The 21,408-nt window shown below is 47.2% G+C and overlaps 1 protein-coding gene across 2 annotated transcripts in view; it reads right to left on the bottom strand.

Moving 5' to 3' along the window:
- The window catches only part of LOC119962015 (MLX interacting protein), a 160,690-nt gene that overhangs the window by 24,748 nt on the left and 114,534 nt on the right, over nt 1-21,408 (bottom strand). For both annotated transcript variants that reach the window (XM_038789767.1, XM_038789777.1), the window contains one exon: nt 13,752-13,858. In XM_038789767.1, the coding sequence (XP_038645695.1) occupies nt 13,752-13,858 (107 nt within the window). The remainder of the gene's footprint in view (nt 1-13,751; nt 13,859-21,408) is intronic.

The following is a 21,408-nucleotide window of genomic DNA, read 5'->3' as shown; positions in this document are numbered from 1 at the left end:
AGAGTTAAATAAATTAATTTACAAGAATATGAAGACAGGCTAAAGTAGACTGGTAACATAGGTTATAAAGTTAGACAGTAGAAAAACAATTAAGGTGATATTTCATAACTCTCAACAAGGATTTATTCCACTGCGAAAAAAAAGACCGAGAAGGATGTACGATCCGTGGCTAAAGTGAAGGACAGTATCAAATTGAAACAAAACATATACAATACTGCGAAGATCAGTAAGTCAGCAGATTGGATAAATCTTAGCAATCAGCAAATATTTTATTCCTCATTATTTAAAAGTATGAGAAAAAAACAACAAAAATATTAAACCAGACAGCAAAGTTTCTATAACTGTATTAAAAAGGAAATAAATAGTTAAAATCAGCATTAGTCCCTTTGAGGGCATTACTGGGAAATGAATAAGAGGGAATTAAGTAAATGGTGAAATGGCGGGGCTGGTTTAGCACAGTGGGCTAAACAGCTGGCTTGTAATACAGAACAATGCCAGCAGCGCGGGTTCAATTCCTGTACCAGCCTCCCCGAACAGGCGCCAGAATGTGGCGACAGGGACCTTTCACAGTAACTTCATTGAAACCGACTTGTGACAATAAGCGATTATTATTATTAAATATTGAACAAGTATTTTGTATCAGTCTTCACTGTAGAAGACACAAAAACATCCCATTACTAGTTAAAAATCAGAAGTGGAAAAACAATCACAATCACTAGGGAAATGGTACAAGGAAAACTAATGGGACTAAAGAGTGGCATGCCTTTTGGACCGAATGGCCTGCACCTTAGAGTCTTAAAATAAGTAGCTACAGAGATAGTGGGTTTATTGATTGTAACATTCCTAACTTCTGTAAATATCCCAGAGATTGGAAATCACCAAATGTAACAACTCCAGGAGAGAGACCGAACACAGGAAATTACAGGCCAGTTAGCCTAGCATGTCATAGGGAAAAGGCTCGAATCCATTCATTATTGAGGAGGAAGTAGCAGGTCATTCATAAATATAAATAAGATCAGGCAGAGTCAATATAATTTAATGAAAGGAAAATAGTGTTTGACTAATTTATTGGAGTTCTTTGAGGAAGTAACAAGTAGTTATGGGGAATAGTAGATGTGCTGTATTTGGATTTCTAAAAGACATTCAATAGGTGCCACATAAAAGATAAGAGCACAGTGTAGGGGAATATATTAGCATGGACAAGGAATGGATTAGCTAACAAGAAGCAGAAGTCTTGATAAATGAGTCTTTTACAGGCTGACAAGATATAACAAGCAGAGTGCCACAAGGAATAATGCTGGGCTCTCAACTATTTAATGCTGCTGATGATGAAGGCATTACGGGTATGGTAGCTAAATTTGATGACACATAGATGGGCAGGAAAGCATGTTGCGAGGAAGATACAAAGAGGCTGCAAACAGAAATAGATGGGTTAAGTGAGTAGGTAAAGATTTGGCAGATGGAGCACATGTGGCAAAATGTGAGATTGTCCACTTTGGGCAGGAAGGAGAGGAAAGGAGAATATGATTTAAATGGTGAGATTACAGAATGCTGCAGTACAGTGGGATCTGGGTGTTCAAGTACATGAATCAAAAAAAATTAGCATGCTGGTACAGCATTTGATTGGGAAAGCAAATGGAATATTGACCTTTATTGCAAAGGGAATGGAGTGTAAAAGTAGGAAATCTTGCTACAGCTGTATAGGGCCTCAGCGAGACTGCATTTGGAGCACTGTGTGAAGTTTTGGTCTCCTTACTTACGGAGAGAATTGTATTGGAAGCAGTTCAGAAAAGTTTTAGCCGACTGATCCCTGATATGAAAGGGTTGACTTATAAGGAAAGGTTGAGCAGATTAGGCCTATACTCCTTGAAGTTGAGAAGAATGAGAGGTGATCTTATTGAAACATATAGGATTCTGAGGGGACTTGACACGGTGATTGTGGGGGAAGTCAATAACCAAAGAACACAGTTTAAAAATAAGAATTTGTTTATTGCAACATGTACCGAGGTACAGTGAAGCTCAGACAGATCATTCCGTACATGAAAAGAAAATATATAGGGCAAACATAAAATACACAATGTAAGCACATAGACATAGGTGAAGCATACCGGACTGTGGTACTACTCAGTAGACAAGATGTGTGAAGAGATCAGATCAGTCCATAAGTGGGTCGTTTATTGTCTGGTAATAGCGGGGAAGAAGCTAGTTTGAATCTGTCAGTCCGTGTATCTCCTGACCAATGGAAGAAGTTGGAAGAGCGAGTAGTCCGGGTGGGAGGGGTCTTTGGTTATGCTGCCCGCTTTCCCAAGACAGTGGGAGGTGTACACAGAGTCAATGAATGGGAGGCGGGTTTGTGTGATGGACTGGGCGGTGTTCACGACTCTCTGTAGTTTCTTACGGTCTTTGGCCGAGCAGTTGCCATACCAGGCTGTGATGCAGCCAGATAGGATGCTTTCTATGGTGCATTTGTAAACATTGGTAAGAGTCAATGTGGACATGCCAAATATACTTCGTTTCCTGAGAAAGTATAGGCGCTGTTATGTTTTCTTAGTCTAGAGTAAGGCGTGGGTGGACCAGGACAGATTGTTGGTGATGTGGAAAACTAGGAATTTGAAGCTGTCAACTATCTCTACCTCAGCACCATTGATGCAGACAGGGGTGTGTACGATACTTTGCTTCCTGAAGTCAATGACCAGTCCCTCAGTTTTGCTGACATTGAGGGAGAGATTGTTGTCGTTACACCACTCCACTAGGTTCTCGATCTCCCTCCTGTATTGATTCATCATTGTTCGAGATACGACCCACTACATTCATGCAGTTAGCAAACTTGTAGATGGAGTTGGAGCCAAATTTTGTCACACAGTTGTGTGCGCATAGTGGGTATAGTAGGGGGCTAAGTACGCAGCCTTGCGGGGCCCCGGTATTGAGGACTATCATGGAGGTGGTGTTGTTTATCCTTCCCGAATGTGGTCTGTGGGTCAGAAAGTCGAGGATCCAGTTGCAGAGTGAGGAACCAAGTCCTAGTTTTTGGAGCTTTCATATGAGCTTGGCTGGGATTATTGTGTTGAAGGCGGATTGTAATCAATAAATAGGAGACTGATGTAAGAGTCCTCGTTGTCGAGATGCTCCAAGGAGGAGTGTAGGGCCAGGGAGATGGCGTATGCTGTGGACCGGTTGTGGTGGTATGCGAATTGCAGTGGTTCTAAGCATTCTGGGAGTATGGAGTTGATGTGCCTCATGACCAACCTGTTGGAAGTACTTCATTACGATCGAAGTCAAGGCCACTAGATAGTCGTTGAGGCACGTTGCCTGGTTCTTCTTTGGCACTGATATGATGATAGTCTTCTTGAAGCAGATGGGTATCTCGGAATGGAGTAGGGAGAGGTTGAAGATGTCCGCGAACACATCTGCCAGCCGGTCCACGCAGGATCTGAATGCATGATCAGGAATCCCATCCAGACCCGTAGCCTTCCAAGGGTTCATTTTGAAGAAGGTTGACCGGAAGCTGTGTATGGGTGTGTCCAGGGATGCTGGGGCAGTCGACAGTGGTTTGATGGTTTCCTGATCAAACCAAGCACAGAATGCATTGAGTTCACTGGGGAGGGGTGCGCCGCTACCGAGGATTCTGCTTGGCTTCGCTTTGTAACCAGTTATGTTGTTTAAGCCTTGCCACGAGAGTCTGTGACGCTAGTCTGTGACTCTAGCTTGGTCTGATATTGTCTCTTGGCATCTCTGATGACTTTACGGAGGTCTCCCATTTAAAATGGAAATTAGGAGGGTTTTTCGCTCTCAGAGAGATCATTAGACTTTGCAATTCTCCAGAGAAAACCCCAGAGAGCAGTGGAGGCTGGGTTGTTGAATATATGCAAGATTAATCTGAATACATTCAAGACAGATTTTTGATCGTCAAGGGAGTGAAGGGTTATGGGGCGAGGGCGGAAAGTGTGGTTCAAGCTGCAATCAGATGTGTTTCACCAGCATTGTTTATGTAAGACCCTGGGCATCGCATGGACAGACAAAATCACCAAAGAAGTGCTACTGAGGACTGGTCAGAGGCACCTGCAGAACATTGTGATAGCAAGGTGACGGAGACCGGCAGGGCACTTATTTTACCTCCCAGAATGACAGTAGAGTGGACACCTGCAGGCGGAAGAAAAACATGGGGCCGACCAAAGACGACCTGGCAAAGTACATTTAAGGAGGACCTTCAACAGTGGGACTAGCATCTGGGTTGGAGCAAAAGAAACCCAAGATGGACCACAACCTGGTGGCAGAGTCTTGTTGCCCACAGTCCTGTACGAGACTGGAGGAACTAAATCTAAGCAAATCTAAGTTAGATCAGCCATGTTCATCCGGAACGGTGGAGTAGACCCGAGGGGAGAAATGGCCTATCTATTCCTGCTCCTATTTTGATGTTCAAATGTGAAACTGAAACTAAGGAAGTTGGGTTTTCCTTATTGCAGAGAAGGTTAAGTTAAGATTTAATAAAGGTGTTCAAAATCTTGGAAGGGTTTCGGTATAGAGTAAATAAAGGTAAGCAACAAGCACATTGTAGGGTATTGGTTTCTATTTTGATAAATGTTGGAGATAAAGACAAGGACAACCAAAATTTAATGCAAACGGGTTGAATGATCTCCTCCTATGCTTTTTACATAGTTGTCGCACCATCCTCTTCCAATGCCTCTCTACTGTTAGCCAATTGGATGGGACTACATTTGCCTGGTTTAAAACTCATCAAATATAATCATAACCCAATCACCCTTGATGGCTTCTCCTTCCACACACAGAGTTACCTCCGGTGTCCCCGAGGATCTAGGCTTGGCCCCTTCCTCTTTCTCACCTACATGCTTCCCCTTGGTGATGTCATCTGAAAATGCATTGGTTTCCTCTGGGGCGCTAAAGACAACCCGCTCAATTTCACCACCCACTCTTGAACCCTCTTTTGTCTCCAAATTCTCAGACCACTTGTCTGGTATCTAGTATTGGATGAGCAAATTGGGAAGACTGAAGCCACTGAATTTGGTTCCACCATAAGCTCCGCTCCCAAGCTACCGACTCTGTCTAAGGATGAAGCAGACTGTTCGCACCCTTGTGGTTATATTTCACCTCATGATGAGCTTCCAACAACATATCTGCATCATTATTAAACTGCCTATTTCTTCTACTTCCACAACTTCACCCAGCTCCACTCCTGCCTCAGCACATTTGAAACTTTCACCCATGCTGGTTATCTTGTGACCTGGCAATTCTAACACACTCCTCTCCTAGCTTCCCATGCTTTGAACAAGTCATACCAACTTGAACCATTTAACGATGTACCTCTCTCCAGATGCTGTCAGAACTGCTGAGCTTTTCCAGCATTTTTGGTTTATATTTCAGACTTCCAGCATCCGTAGTATTTTGTTCCCATGTTCCATCCTTGGTAAACTTGAGATCATCCAAAACCCTGCCATCTGTTTCCCAACTTGCACCTATTCCCATCTACCCATCATCTGTGCTCAGTGACCTACATTAGCTCCAGGTTAAGTAACACCTTTTAAAATTCTCATCCTCATTTTCAAATCATTTCATGGCTCCACCCCTCTGTCTCAGCCCAACAAACCTTAAATATATCTCCACTCTTCAAATTTGGGATCTTGAGCATCCCCAATTTGAAATTGCTGCACCACTGGCAGCTAAACCATCAGCTGTCAAGGCCTTAAGCTCTGGAATTCCCTCCCAAAATTTCCCTGCTCCTCTAATTCACATTCTTCCTTTAAAAAAGCTCCTTAATGACTTCCGGTTGCGGCTATGACCAGCTAAGTCGCACGTTTGGCGGCTCCTGCTACAAAGGTGTTTTCGGGCCGATTGGAGGGCCCCAACGGCGCTGTAAGGACAAATCCCGGTGGGGGAAGGCTCCCTGAGGAGAACCAGACCAACTTTATGGTCGGTACCCGGAGTGGGGTGGTAAAGAAAGCAACAGCAGCTCCCCAAAAAAAGCGGGGGAAGAAGACCAAAATGGCGGCCGGTGGCGCACCCGAGGAATGGAGGAAATGGGCGGAGGAGCAGCAGGCCGCTCTCCTGCGCTTCTTTACGGAGCTGAAAATGGAGCTCGGAGTCAATGAATGCGACGACCACCAGGCTGATGGGAGCCCAGGCGACCCAAGAGGCGTCGATTCGGGAGCTGCAGCAGGAGATGACTGTGAGGGAGGAGGAGGCCACGGTCCTCGTGGGAAAGGTAGAGGTGCACGAGGCACTCCACCTGAAATGGCAGAGCCGTTTTGAGGAGCTGGATACCCGAATGAGGCGGAAGAACCTGAGGATCTTGGGCCTGGCAGAAGGCCTGGAGGGGTCAGACCTCCCGGGATACGTAGCAGAAATGCTGAGCTCCCTGATGGGGGCAGGGGCCGTCCCTTCGCCCCTGGAGCTGGAAGAGGCCTACAGGGTCATGGCTAGGAAGCCAAGAGCAAATGAGCCCCGAGGGCGGTGCTGGTGCGGTTCCAGCGACTCAGCGATCGTGAGAGAGTGCTGGAGTGGGCCAAGAGGGAAAGGAGCAGCAAGTGGGAGAATTCGACGGTGAGGGTCTACCAGGACTGGAGTGCGGAGGTGGCTAGGCGGCGGGCCCGGTACAACCGGACGAAGGCGGTGCTACATGCAAAACGGATCAGGTTCGGAATGCTGCAGCCAGCGCGCTTGTGGGTCACCTACAGGAACCAACACCACTATTTTGAGTCCCCAGAGGAGGCGTGGGCCTTTGTACAGGAAGAGAAACTGGACTCGAATTAGACCCAGGGGATACTTGGCGGCCGTAGCCGCTCGGGTACTTTCAGCTGAACAAGCGGTTTTTTTTTTCCGGCTGGGTCGGAACTGGGCAACTCTTATTGGAACGGTTTCCTTTTTTTTTCTTCTTTCCTTGTTTGGATCTTGAACTCTTGCTTTGGGTTTTTCTTCTGATGTTTTTTCCCCCCTTTGCCAACTTCCCTTAGTTATTGTTATTGTGGTTATTCATGGTTATTTATGGTTATTTATACTGTTTGGTAGAGGGCGACTGTTAAGTACATTGTTATTTGTTATCTATCTGTTATTTATAATGTTAAGTTGGGGAGGCGGGACGGGGGGGAGAGCAGATCGGGGATATGGGCTCCTAGGGGGGGTTCTTTACAGGCATGGACGGGGACGGGGGTGGAACTGAAGATGGCGGGGTGGGGTGTGGCAGGGCGAAAGCGCGGGCTTTCCTCTGTTTTCCAGCGCGCGGGGCAGAGGACGGGGGAGGGGAGGAGTGCGGGGCGTGGCTAGCAATGGCGACCTTTCCCGCGTTGGAGCGGGGCCAGGGAGGAGTGGCAAGGGGGGGGGAGGCCCCCCCCCCCCGAGCCGGGGGGAGTCGGAGTGTGGCAGGAGCAGCCGGGTCAGCGTAAACCAGCTGACTTACGGGAGTACGATGGAGGGTACATCGCGGCTAGGAGGGGTCCTAGCCTGGGGGGGGGGGGGGGGGGGGGGGGGGGTAGGGGGGGACACCGGGTTGCTGCTGGAAAGACCAGAAACGGGAAGTGGAGGACTGGAGAGGTGGGGGGAGGGGGCCATCGCCATGGGGAGCGGGTCAGAAGGGGAGGGTCGACCCGGGGCGGGCAGGGAACAGGACATGGCTAATCGGCAGGGGAAGGGGGCGGGTCGTCCCGCGACCCGGCTGATCACTTGGAACGTGAGGGGGCTGAATGGGCCGGTCAAGAGATCAAGGGTATTCTCACACCTGAAGGGACTGAAGGCTGATGTAGCAATGTTACAGGAGACCCATTTGAAGGTAGTGGACCAGGTTCGCCTGAGAAGGGGGTGGGTGGGACAGGTGTTCCACTCTGGATTGGACGCAAAGAACCGGGGGGTGGCGATTCTGGTGGGAAAGAGGGTGTCGTTCGTGGCGGAGGAGGTGGTGGCGGATAAGGAGGGTAGGTATGTGATGGTGAAGGGTAAGCTGCAGGGGGAGAAAGTGGTGATGGTCAACGTATATGCCCGAACTGGGATGACGCGGGTTTTATGAGGCGCCTATTGGGCCTCATTCCGGGACTGGAGGCAGGGGGCTTGATCATGGGGGGGGACTTCAACACAGTGCTGGACCCCGGGCTAGACAGATCGAGCTCACGGACCAATAGGAGGCCGGCAGCGGCAGAAGTGCTGAGGGGGTACATGGAGCAGATGGGAGGAGTAGACCCATGGAGGTTTGGTAGGCCGAGGGCGAGGGAGTATTCCTTTTTCTCCCACGTCCATAGAGTGTACTCCAGAATCGATTTCTTCGTGTTGAGCAGGGGGCTGATCCCGAGGGTACGGGAAGCTGAGTACTCGGCCATTGCGATCTCTGATCATGCACCACATTGGGTGGATGTGGAAATGGGGGAGGCGCGGGACCAGCGCCCGCTGTGGCGGCTGGATGTGGGGCTGTTAGCGGACGACGAGGTGTGTAAAAGGGTCCGGAAGAGCATTGAGAGCTATCTGGACTTGAATGACACGGGGGAGGTGCAGGTGGGGATGGTCTGGGAGGCCCTGAAGGCAGTGATCAGGGGAGAGCTGATCTCCATAAGGGCACACAGAGAAAGAAAGGAGAGGCAGGAGAGGGAGAGGCTGGTGGGGGAGCTATTGGAAGTGGATAGGAGATATGCGGAGGCACCAGAGGAGGGGCTGCTGGGAGAACGGCGCAGCCTGCAGGTCAAGTTCGACCTGCTGACCACCAGGAAGGCAGAGACGCAGTGGAGAAGGGCACAGGGCGCGGTCTATGAGTATGGGGAAAAGGCGAGCAGGATGCTGGCACACCAGCTTCGCAAACGAGATGCGGCTAGGGAGATTGGGGGAGTGAAGGAGAGGGGCGGGAAGGTAGTGCAGAAGGGGCAAGAAGTGAATGGGGTCTTCAGGGATTTTACAAGGAGTTGTATCGGTCTGAGCCGCCGACGAGGAGAGGGGGAATGGAGGACTTCCTAAACAAATTGAGGTTCCCAAGGGTCCAGGAGGGGCTGGTAGAAGGGCTGGGGGCGCCAATAGGGCTAGAGGAGCTAGTCAAGGGAATAGGTCAGATGCAAGCGGGGAAGGCGCCGGGGCCAGATGGGTTCCCGGTGGAATTCTACAAGAAAAATGTGGACTTGGTGGGACCGGTACTGGTACGAGCCTTTAATGAGGCGCGAGAGGGGGGGGTTCTGCCCCCGACAATGTCGCAGGCTCTGATCTCCCTGATATTGAAGCGGGATAAAGACCCCGTGCAGTGCGGGTCCTACAGGCCTATCTCGCTTCTGAACGTGGATGCCAAGTTGCTGGCAAAGATCCTGGCAGCTAGAATAGAGGATTGTGTGCCAGGGGTAATCCATGAGGACCAGACGGGGTTCGTGAAGGGGCGGCAGCTCAACACGAACGTGCGGAGATTGCTGAATGTAATTATGATGCCGGCAGTGGAGGGGGAGGCTGAGATAGTGGTAGCGCTGGACGCGGAGAAGGCATTCGATAGGGTGGAGTGGGAGTACCTGTGGGAGACGTTGGAACGGTTTGGGTTTGGGGAAGGGTTTATTAAGTGGGTGAAGTTGCTCTACTCGGCCCCGACGGCGAGTGTAGTGACAAACGGGAGGAGGTCGGAGTATTTCGGGCTCCACCGAGGGACCAGGCAGGGATGTCCCCTATCCCCCTTACTTTTCGCACTGGCGATTGAACCGTTGGCGATGGCACTGAGGGGTTCAGGGGGGTGGAGAGGACTGACTAGGGGAGGGGAGGAACATAGGGTATCGCTGTATGCGGATGATCTACTGCTGTACGTGGCAGACCCAGAAGGGGGAATGCCGGAGATAATGGAACTATTAGCAGAGTTTGGGGACTTTTCGGGGTACAAACTAAATTTGGGCAAAAGCGAGGTTTTTGTGATACACCCGGGGGACCAGGGAGAGGGTATTGGGAGACTCCCCTTCAAGCGAGCAGGAAAGAGCTTTAGGTACTTAGGGGTGCAGGTGGCAAGGAACTGGGGGACCCTCCACAAGTTGAACTTTTCCAGGCTGGTGGAACAGATGGAGGAGGAATTTAAGAGGTGGGACATGGTACCGCTGTCGCTGGCGGGGAGGGTGCAGTCAATCAAAATGACGGTCCTCCCAAGGTTCCTGTTTTTATTTCAGTGCTTGCCCATCTTCCTCCCTAGGGCCTTCTTCAAAAAGGTGACGAGTAGCATCATGAGCTACGTGTGGGCGCACGGCACCCCAAGGGTGAGGAGGGTCTTTTTGGAGCGGAGTAGGGACAGTGGAGGGCTGGCACTACCCAATCTCTCGGGGTATTACTGGGCGGCAAATGTGTCAATGGTGCGCAAGTGGATGATGGAAGGGGAGGGGGCAGCTTGGAAACGAATGGAGAGGGCGTCCTGTGGCAACACAAGCCTGGGGGCCCTAGTAACGGCACCATGCCCGCTCCCCCCCACGAGGTACACCACGAGCCCGGTGGTGGCGGCCACCCTCAAGATATGGGGGCAGTGGAGGCGACACAGGGGGGAAATGGGAGGTCTGTTGGCGGCGCCAATAAGAGGGAACCATAGATTCATCCCGGGGAACATCGACGGGGGATTTCAGAGCTGGTACAGGGTGGGCATACGGCAGCTGAAGGACCTGTTTATAGAGGGGAGGTTTGCGAGCCTGGGAGGGCTGGAGGAGAAGTTTGAGCTCCCCCCGGGAAACATGTTCAGATATTTACAAGTGAAGGCATTTGCTAGGCGGCAGGTGGAGGGGTTCCCCCTGCTCCCCAGTAAGGGGGCGAGTGATAGGGTGCTCTCGGGGGTCTGGGTCGGAGGGGGGAAGATATCAGACATCTACAAGATAATGCAGGAGGCGGAAGAAGCATCAGGGGAGGAGCTGAAAGCCAAGTGGGAAGGGGAGCTGGGAGAGCAGATAGAAGACGGGACGTGGGCGGATGCACTGGAGAAGGTCAATTCTTCCTCCTCGTGTGCGAGGCTGAGCCTCATTCAATTTAAGGTGCTGCATAGAGCTCACATGACGGGGACAAGGATGAGCCGGTTCTTTGGGGGTGAGGACAGGTGTGTCAGATGTCTGGGAAGCCCAGCGAACCATGTGCATATGTTCTGGGCATGTCCGGTGCTGGAAGGGTTCTGGAAGGGGGTGGCAAGGACGGTGTCGAAGGTAGTGGGGTCCAGGGTCAAACCAGGATGGGGGCTTGCGATCTTTGGGGTCGGGGTAGAACCGGGGGTACAGGAGGCTAGGGAGGCCGGAATACTGGCCTTTGCGTCCCTAGTGGCTCGACGAAGGATATTAATTCAATGGAAGGACGCGAGGCCTCCAAGCGTTGAAACTTGGATTAACGATATGGCTAGCTATATTCAGCTAGAAAGGATCAAATTTGCCCTGAGAGGGTCGGTACAGGGATTCTCCAGGCGGTGGCAACCTTTCCTTGACTTTTTAGATCAGAGATAGATGTTCGGGGTCGTGGCAGCAGCAACCCGGGGGGGGGGGGGGGGAGAGGGGGGGCAGCAAGGGTCGTGGGGGGACATGCACGACTGTAACGCGGGCAAGTCTGCTCGCCGCTCATGTCTGAAACTGTAGGCTGCCTTGTTTGTTAAGTTGTTGCTTGGGGGGGGGGGGGGGGGGGGGGGGGGGGGGGGGGGGAGAGAGAGAGAGGACTGGTGCGCGCGAGAGAGGGATATTTGCCTAGAGGGATTGTGTTGTAAATAATTTAAAAATTAGTAGGGGTAAATGTTTGTATGGAAAAACTCTTTCAATAAAAATTATTTAAAAAAAAAAGCTCCTTAATACCTATTTATTGGTTGCCTGCATTAATATTTCCTTCCTCAGCAGCATTCACGACTCCTTCTCTCCTGAGGTTGTCCAAAAGCAGTAAGACCTGGATAATATCCAGACTTAGGCTGATAAGTAGTAAGTAACATTCACAATCACCGTGACGGGCAATGCCCATCGGCAACAAGGAAGAATTTAACCATTGCGCCATGACATTCGATGGCATCACCAGTCGCTGAATCCCCCACTGTCTTAGGGGTTACCAGAGACTATAAACTGGACTAGTCACATAAATACCAGGGCTACAAGAGCAGGTCAGAGGCTCAGAATCCTACAGAGAGTAACTCATGTGATTCGTCAAAGATTGCCCACTATCTACAAGGCACAAGTCAGGAATTTGATAGAAAACTCTCTACTCTCCCTTGAATCAAATGCTAAAACATTGCCATAGAGTTGAGAACTTATCAAAAGCAAAATAAATACCAGGACATGCAAAGTACTCAAAACATGAATTTGTGGAACTCTTTGCTGCAGAAGGCTGTGGGAGCCAAATCACTTGAGTGTCTTGAAGACAGAGTAGCTAGATTCTTGATTAATAAGGGGATCAGGGGTTATGGGGAGAAGGCAGGAGAATGGGGATGAGAAAAATATCAGCCACGATTGAATGGCGGAGCAGACTCGATGGGCCGAGTGGCCTAATTCTGCTCCTATGTCTTATGGTCTCACTTGCCTGGAGGAGAGTAGCTCCAACAACACTTCAAGACAAAGCAGCCCACTTAATTGGCACCCCATCCACATATAATTCACACCCTCCACCACCGATACACGGTGGCTGCACTATGTACCATCGACAGGAATTCACCAATGCTTCATAGACAGCATCTTCCAACCCCACGACCGCTACCATCTAGAAGAACAAGGGCAGCAAACACTTTGGAACACCACCAACTGGAAGTTCCCCTCCATCCCACTCCCGATTGGGAAATGTGTCACCATTCCTTCACTGTCATCCAAATCCTGGAACTCCCTCCCTAACAGCACAGTGGGTGTACCTACACCACGTGGACTGCAGCAGTTGAAAACAACAGCTCACCACCACCTTTGAGGGAAATTAGGGAGGGGCAATAAATGCTGGCCTAATCAACCACTCCCACATCCCATAAATGAATTTAAAAAATGTGACTCTCAATGTCATATTCTGTTTTATAATTCCTGAAATTCCTTCAGACATTTTATTATAAAATACACTATATGAGTACAGTTTGTTATTATATGATTCCTTAAAATAAGGTCATGATGTGGAGATGCCGGCGTTGGACTGGGGTGAGCACAGTAAGAAGTCTTACAACACCAGGTTAAAGTCCAACAGGTTTGTTTCAAACACGAGCTTTCGGAGCACGGCTCCTTCTTCAGGTGAAAACATTCACCTGAAGAAGGAGCCGTGCTCCGAAAGCTCGTGTTTGAAACAAACCTGTTGGACTTTAACCTGGTGTTGTTAAAATAAGGTGAAATGGTTCACCTAGGGAGAAGGATAAGTTACAGAAGACATAGAAGGAAGGTGATTAGTAAAAAACAAGACAGCAGATGATAAGGGAATTTTCAAAACAATGTTTCGTCTATTGTGTCATTGATAATCTCACACAAAGTCTATTAAGTTAGTACAGGAACTGGTGCATTTGGACTGGTCTTCCAAAATTCACTGGCAGCAGCTAAACTGGGCACCTCATCTAGTCTGGATTGATGCAGAGTGAAGCTCCCTCTGCTGACCTGCAATAGCTTGATTGGCAACATGGAATCCATTTCCTCCTTAAAATTCATAGGCAACTTTTTTTTTTTAAATTCCAGTTTATTAGATGTCACATGGACTAAAGTAAATAATGTTTATGGTAAAAAACAGTTTATAGAATTAGGCGATATTTTTTCTGTAGTTAAGTTGGGAACACCCCCAACTTAACTTTATCAAAGCAGTTAATCTTAAGAGGGTGCAACAAATCTTGCCCTAAGCATAAGACAATTTACCGTGGCAATGGCAGCTGGTGTGATAACGACACTAGGCTGGGTAACTGCACAAGCCAGCACTGTTTCACGTTTTAATGGGGTAGAGGTCACAAGAACAGCACTGGAACCTGTGAAAGAAAACAAGATATAGCATTGTTATATATCAAGGTATAGCCTATTTTTTGCAACATCCCAAAGGGCTTCAGTACAACACTCCGAATACTAGCCTATTTCCACACCATTTTTTGTTATAAAAATAAAGCCCTGCTTGTAAATCCAAATAACAAACCCTTTGTGGGGTGTTTGTTTTTGTTTGCTCTTTGTTTTACTCTAAGATCAGAGGTGAGAGTAACCAAAACATAAGCAGACATATTCATTGTGTCACTCCCTTCAATCAAATGCTAAAACATTGCCATAGAGTTGAGAACTTATCAAAAGCAAAATAAATACCAGGACATGCGAAGTACTCAAAACGTGATTGAAGTGAATTGAAAGACATTGAAGAATGGGGATGAGAAAAAAAAATCAACCATGATTGAATGGCGGAGCAGATTCGATAGGCCGAGTGGCCTAATTGTAATCCTATATGTTATGGTCCAAGACTGCTAAAAATTGAAGACATTTTTTGTAATACCCATGTAAATTTTCCAGATCATAAATTGCAGGAAGAATGTATTGTGTATCAGAATAAAGTGAAAAGTAAAGCAGGAAATGGATTAGGGAGTATAGGAATAACAAATGCTCTCAGCTTGCAATTAGACTCTATATATTACCATCTATCCTGAAGATTGAATTGTGTGTGTTCGGTGTTCAAATAATAATAATAATAATCTTTATTGTCACAAGTAGGCTCACATTAACATTGCAACAAAGTTACTGTGAAAATCCCCTAGTCGCCACACTCCAGCGCTAGATCGGGTACGCGGAGGGAGAATTCAAAACATCTATTTCACCCAACAAGCACGTCTTTCGAGACTTGTGGGAGGGAACTGGAGCACCCAAAGAAAACCCATACAGACATGGGAGGAACGCGCAGACTCCGCATAGACAATGACCCAAGCTGGGAATTGAACCTGGGACCCTGGCACTGTGAAGTAACAGTGCTAACCACTGGGCTACCGTGCCGCCCACCAAATAGAATCATAGAATCCCTACATTGCTGAAGGAAGCCATTCGGCCCCCCGAGTCTACACCGAGCCTCCAAAAGAACACCCTATCGAGGCCCAATTCCCGCCCCACCTCCGTAGCCCCACTTAACCTTTGGTTACTTTGGAGCAATTTACCATGGCCAATCCACATAACGCGCACATTAGACTAAACAATTCTTAAACAAATATTTAGTTCTATTGGCCTAGAATCCATAGAATAATTTAAAATAAAATCAGTTTTCTTCCATGTCCATGCACAACTGCAGATAGAGGTGCATTCTGTTATGGGCCAGGGTTTAGAGAACCCCAAATTGTATCATGAGAGTTCACCTGACCCACAACTTTTAATAGATTGTGGTATGGGGAGCACACAGCCCACTCTACAGGTGTGGTACAGCAGAAATGGAAACAAAAATTTTTAAGCAGAATAACGTTTATTCTATGAACTCAAGTTAACATTTTTAGAACATACAGTAAACATCTTAGCAACCATCAATTCAAATACAACCCCCAAAGAATACAACACTAAGTAATCCTTAATAACTTCCCAAACAACATCCAGAAGACAAAAGAAACACCTTTTAATAGAAGCACATCAGGTTAAAGTCACTACTGAGAACATTTATAATTCTGAATTCACCAAATGATCAAGATATAGTCTTTTCATGGCAGAGAGAACAGCAGTACACCTGCTTTGTCTGGCTTCAGTTCCAACACTGAAAACAAAACTAAAACACATCCGCAGCAAATAGCCTAAAACGAAAGTAAAAAGCTGACAGGCAGCCCAGCCCCACCCGCTCTCTGACATCAGCAATAAACACCCATTTCTTAAAGGTACTCTCACTACAGATACTTATATACACAGCTATTTATAAACATCCATTTCTTAAAGGTACTCTCACATGAAAATTCCTTTAGTTGAAGTCGACGATCAAACTAAACTTTTGCAATTGCTGTTTGGGATTTGTACAAAGAAAAGGGATATAGCTGGGTTAAGCGTGTAGGTAAGATTTGGCTGCATAGGTAAAGATTTGGAGTATAATGTGGCAAAACTCTTACCCTAGTCATTCTTTTATATAAATAAAAGAATGACTAGGGTAAGAGTAGGGCCAGTCAAGGACAGTGGTGGGAAGTTGTGTGTGGAGGCTGAGGAGATAAGCGAGATACTAAATGAATACTTTTTGTCAGTATTCACTCAGGAAAAAGATAATATTGTGGAGGAGAATGCTGAGACCCAGGCTATTAGAATAGATGGCATTGAGGTGAGTAGGGAAGAAGTGTTGGCAATTCTGGACAAGGTGAAAATAGATAAGTCCCCGGGGCCGGATGGGATTTATCCTAGGATTCTCTGGGAAGCCAGGGAAGAGATTGCTGAGCCTTTGGCTTTGATTTTTAGGTCATCATTGGCTACAGGAATAGTGCCAGAGGACTGGAGGATAGCAAATGTGGTCCCTTTGTTCAAGAAGGGGAGTAGAGATAACCCCGGTAACTATAGGCCGGTGAGCCTAACATCTGTGGTGGGTAAAGTCTTGGAGAGGATTATAAAAGATACGATTTATAATCATCTAGATAGGAATAATATGATTAGGGATAGTCAGCATGGTTTTGTGAAGGGTAGGTCATGCCTCACAAACCTTATCGAGTTCTTTGAGAAGGTGACTGAACAGGTGGACGAGGATAAAGCAGTTGATGTGGTGTATATGGATTTCAGTAAAGCGTTTGATAAGGTTCCCCACGGTCGGCTATTGCAGAAAATACGGAGGCTGGGGATTGAGGGTGATTTAGAGATGTGGATCAGAAATTGGCTAGTTGAAAGAAGACAGAGAGTGGTGGTTGATGGGAAATGTTCAGAATGGAGTTCAGTTACGAGTGGCGTACCACAAGGATCTGTTCTGGGGCCGTTGCTGTTTGTCATTTTTATAAATGACCTAGAGGAGGGAGCAGAAGGATGGGTAAGTAAATTTGCAGACGACACTAAAGTCGGTGGAGTTGTAGACAGTGCGGAAGGATGTTGCAGGTTACAGAGGGACATAGATAGCTGCAGAGCTGGGCTGAGAGGTGGCAAATGGAGTTTAATGTGGAGAAGTGTGAGGTGATTCACTTTGGAAAGAATAACAGGAATGCGGAATATTTGGCTAATGGTAAAATTCTTGGTAGTGTGGATGAGCAGAGGGATCTCGGTGTCCATGTACATAGATCCCTGAAAGTTGCCACCCAGGTTGATAGGGTTGTGAAGAAGGCCTATGGTGTGATGGCCTTTATTGGTAGAGGGATTGAGTTCCGGAGCCATGAGGTCATGTTGCAGTTGTACAAAACTCTAGTACGGCCGCATTTGGAGTATTGCGTACAGTTCTGGTCGCCCCATTATAGGAAGGACGTAGAAGCTTTGGAACGGGTGCAGAGGAGATTTACCAGGATGTTGCCTGGTATGGAGGGAAAATCTTATGAGGAAAGGCTGATGGACTTGAGGTTGTTTTCGTTAGAGAGAAGAAGGTTAAGAGGTGACCTAATAGAGGCATACAAAATGATCAGAGGGTTAGATAGGGTGGACAGCGAGAGCCTTCTCCCGCGGATGGAGGTGGCTATCACGAGGGGACATAGCCTTAAATTGAAGGGTAATAGATATAGGACAGAGGTCATAGGTGGGTTTTTTACGCAAAGAGTGGTGAGGCCGTGGAATGCCCTACCTGCAACAGTAGTGAACTCGCCAACATTGAGGGCATTTAAAAGTTTATTGGATAAGCATATGGATGATAAGGGCATAGTGTAGGTTAGATGGCCTTTAGTTTTTTTCCATGTCGGTGCAACATTGAGGGCCGAAGGGCCTGTACTGCGCTGTATCGTTCTATGTTCTATGTTCTAAAACGCGAGCTTGTTCACTTTGGCAAGAAGAATTAAAAAACAGGATATTAATTAATTAATTGCTCCTCCTTCCACAAACATTTAACCCTCCACTAACGACGAACAGTGGCAGCCATGTGTACCACCTACAAGATGCACTGCAGTAACTCACCAAGGTTCCCCAGACAGCACCTTCCAAACCCATGACCACTACCATCTAAAAGGACAAGAGCAGTAGATACCTGGGAACCCCAACACCTGGAGACTTCCCTCCATGTCACTCACCACCCTGACTTGGAAATATATCGCCGTTCTTTCCTGTCGCTGAGGCCAAATCCTGGAAATCCCTCCCTAACAGCACAGCGGGTGTACTTATACTTTAGGACTGCAGCAGTTCAAGGCGGCAACTCACCACCAATTAAGGATGGGCAATAAATGCTGGCCTAACCAGCGATGCCCACATCCCGTAAATGAATTTTTAAAAAGGTTACAAATTGCAGAATGTGCATGACCTACAGAAAGCTAGCATGCAGGTACAGCAAATGACTGGGAAGACAAATGGAATATTGGCCTTTATTGAAAATGCACTGAAGTATAAAAGTAGGGAAGCCTCTCTACAGTTTTAAAGGGCCTTTACATGCTCCTTGAAGGCGAGAAGAATGAGATGTGATCTTATTGAAATAAAAAAGATTCCGAAGAGACTTGATACGGTGATTGCTGGGATGATGTTGTCCCTTGTGGGAGAGTTCATGACTAGGTGGCACAATTTAAAAATAAAAATCGGTCTCTGTTATAACCTGCCCGAATCCTATTGGCTGGGGACAATTGGTTATCCCATGTTCTGTAAATATAGTCACGGCTGGGTTGGGCAGATTTTTGATTGACAAGATGGTCCAAGGCTTTGGAGAACAGTCTGGGAAGTGGTGTTACAGCCATAATCGGATCAGATATGATCTTTGTGATTGGCAGAGCAAACTCAATGGGTTGAATGGCTTACTCCTGCTATTTCTTATCTTCCTATAATCTCATAACCTCATGCATCAACTTCTTTGACATATTGCCAAAATGTCCTTTCTGCCAGTTCACCACATTGCATGGCATTTCATTAAGACAGCTTCTGGAAAGGATTAATGCTCATCAACTTTATTCTTCCCTATTCTGCATGCAAACTGCAGAAATTCAATAAATAATTGGTATTGACTTTCCATAAGACTTTAAGACATAGGAACAGAATTAGGCAACTCGGCCCATCGAGTCTGCTCCGCCATTCAATAATTTTTTCCAATTTAGGGGCAATTTAGCGTGGCCAATCAACCTACCCTGCACAGCTTTGGGTTGTGGGGGCGAAACCCGTGCAAACACGGGGAGAATGTGCAAACTCCACATGGACAGTGACCCAGAGCCAGGATCGAACCCGGGACCTTGGTGCTGTGAGGCAGCAATGCTAACTACTGCGCCACCGTGCTGTTTTCCGCCATTCAATTATGGCTGATATTTTTCTCATCCCCATTCTCCTGCCTTCTCCCCATAACCTCTGATCCGCTTATTGATCAAGAACCTATCTATCTCTGTCTTAAAGACACTCAGTAATTTGACCTCCACAGCCTTCTGCGGCAAAGAGTTCCACAGATTCACCCTCTCTGGCTGAACAAATTCCTCCTCATCTGTTTTAAAGAATTGTCCCTTTAGTCTGAGATTGTGTCCTCTGCTCCTAGTTGTTTCTACAAGTGGAAACATCCTCTCCACGTCTACTCTATCCAGGCCACGCAATATCCTGGAGGTTTCAATAAGATCCCCCCCCCCCCCCCCCCCCCCCCCCCCAATCCATCTAAACTCCAACGAGTACAGACCCAGAATCCTCAACCGTTCGTACGACAAGCGCTTCATTCCAGGGATCAGTCTTGTGAACCTCCTCCGGACTCTTCCAAGGCCAGCACATCCTTCCTTAGATACGGGGCCCAAAACTGCTCACAATACTCCAAATGGGGTCTGACCAGAGTCTTATATTGCCTCAGATGTACAGCCCTGGTCTTGTATTCTAGCCCTCTCGACATGAATTCTAACTTTGCATTTGCCTTCCTAACTGCCAACTGAACCTGCACATTAACATTAAGAGAATCATGAACAAGGACTCCCAAGTCCCTTTGTGCTTCTGATTTCCGAAGCATCTTCCCATTTAGAAAATAGTCTATGCCTCTATTTCTCCTTCCAAAGTTCATAACCTCACACTTTTCCACATTGTATTCCATCTGCCACTGCTTTGCCCACTCTCCTAGCCTGTCCAAATGCTTCTGCAACGCTCCAGGTTCCTCAATACTACCTGCACCTCCACAGATCTTTGTATCATCTGCAAACTTAGCAACAGTGCCTTCAGCTCCTTCCTCCAGATCATTAATGTATATTGTGAAAAACTGTGGTCACAGGCAGACCCCTGAGACACACCACTAGTCACTGGCTGCCATCCTGAAAAAGATCCCTTTATCCCCACTCTCTGCCTTCTGCCAGTCAGCCAATCCTCTACCCATGCCAGGATCTTACCCTTAACACCTTGGGCTTTTAACTTATTTAACAGTCTCCTATGGCACCTTGTCAAAGGCCTTCTGGAAATCTAAATAAATCACGTCCACAGGCTCTCCTTTGTCTAACTTCCTTGTTACTTCCTCAAAGAACTCGAACAGATTTGTCAGACATGACCTCCCCTTGACGAAGCCGTGCTGACTCAGTCCTATTTTACCATGCACTTCCAAGTACTCTGCGATCTAATCTTTAAGAATGGACTCTAAAATCTTACCAATGACCAAAGTCAGGCTAACTGGCCTATAATGTCCCGCCTTCGGCCTCCCTCCCTTCTTAAACAGGGGTGTTACATAAGCCACTTTCCTCTGGGACCCTTCCTGCCTCCAGTGATTCCTGAAAGATCATCACCAGTGCCTCCACAATCTCCTGAGCTATCTCTTTTAGAGCCCTGGGGTGTAGTCCATCCGTTCCAGGTGATTTATCCACCTTCAGACCTTTCAGTTTCCCCAGATCCTTCTCCTCACCTCTGCCCCTGGTTCTCCTGGAGCTCTGGCATTCCACTGTTGTCTTCCACCATGAAGACTGATGCAAAGTAACTATTCAGTTCGCTTGCAGTTTCTTTTTTCCTATTATTACTTCTCCAGCCACATTTTCCAGTGGTCCAATGTCTATTTTTGCCTCTCTCTTACCTTTTAAAGATTGAAAAAAAAACTCAGGACATTGGCATGACCACACTCGCACTGTACACAGGGAGATGGGAAAAAAACAATCTGGTGACCTGTCTCAAAATCTTCCCCTTGTGCTTCTAGCTCGGAGTTGTTAGTTGTCTCATGATAGAAACTGAAACTCAACCATGGCGAAAAAGATTCATGAACAAAAAACTCAGGTTACCCATGTATTGTCATGTTACAGCTAAACCACCCCATTTTTAAAAAAGCTTTGTTAATTAAAATTTTTAAAAAAAAGTTTATACACATTGTGAAAATTCTGAAAAGGAAAATTAATCTCCACTTGGAGAGGCAAGGTTTGATCAGAACAGTCAGAATGGCTTTGTCAGAGTGAAGCCACGCCTAACAAATTTGATTGAATTTTTTGAGCATGTGACTAGGTGTATAGATGAGGGTAGTGCAGTTGATGTAGTTTACATGGATTTCAGCAAAGCCTTTGACAAG

This window comes from Scyliorhinus canicula, chromosome 1 (genome assembly GCF_902713615.1).
Source record: "Scyliorhinus canicula chromosome 1, sScyCan1.1, whole genome shotgun sequence".
Lineage (NCBI taxonomy): Eukaryota > Metazoa > Chordata > Chondrichthyes > Carcharhiniformes > Scyliorhinidae > Scyliorhinus > Scyliorhinus canicula.
This window is presented reverse-complemented; position numbering and strand designations above follow the sequence as displayed.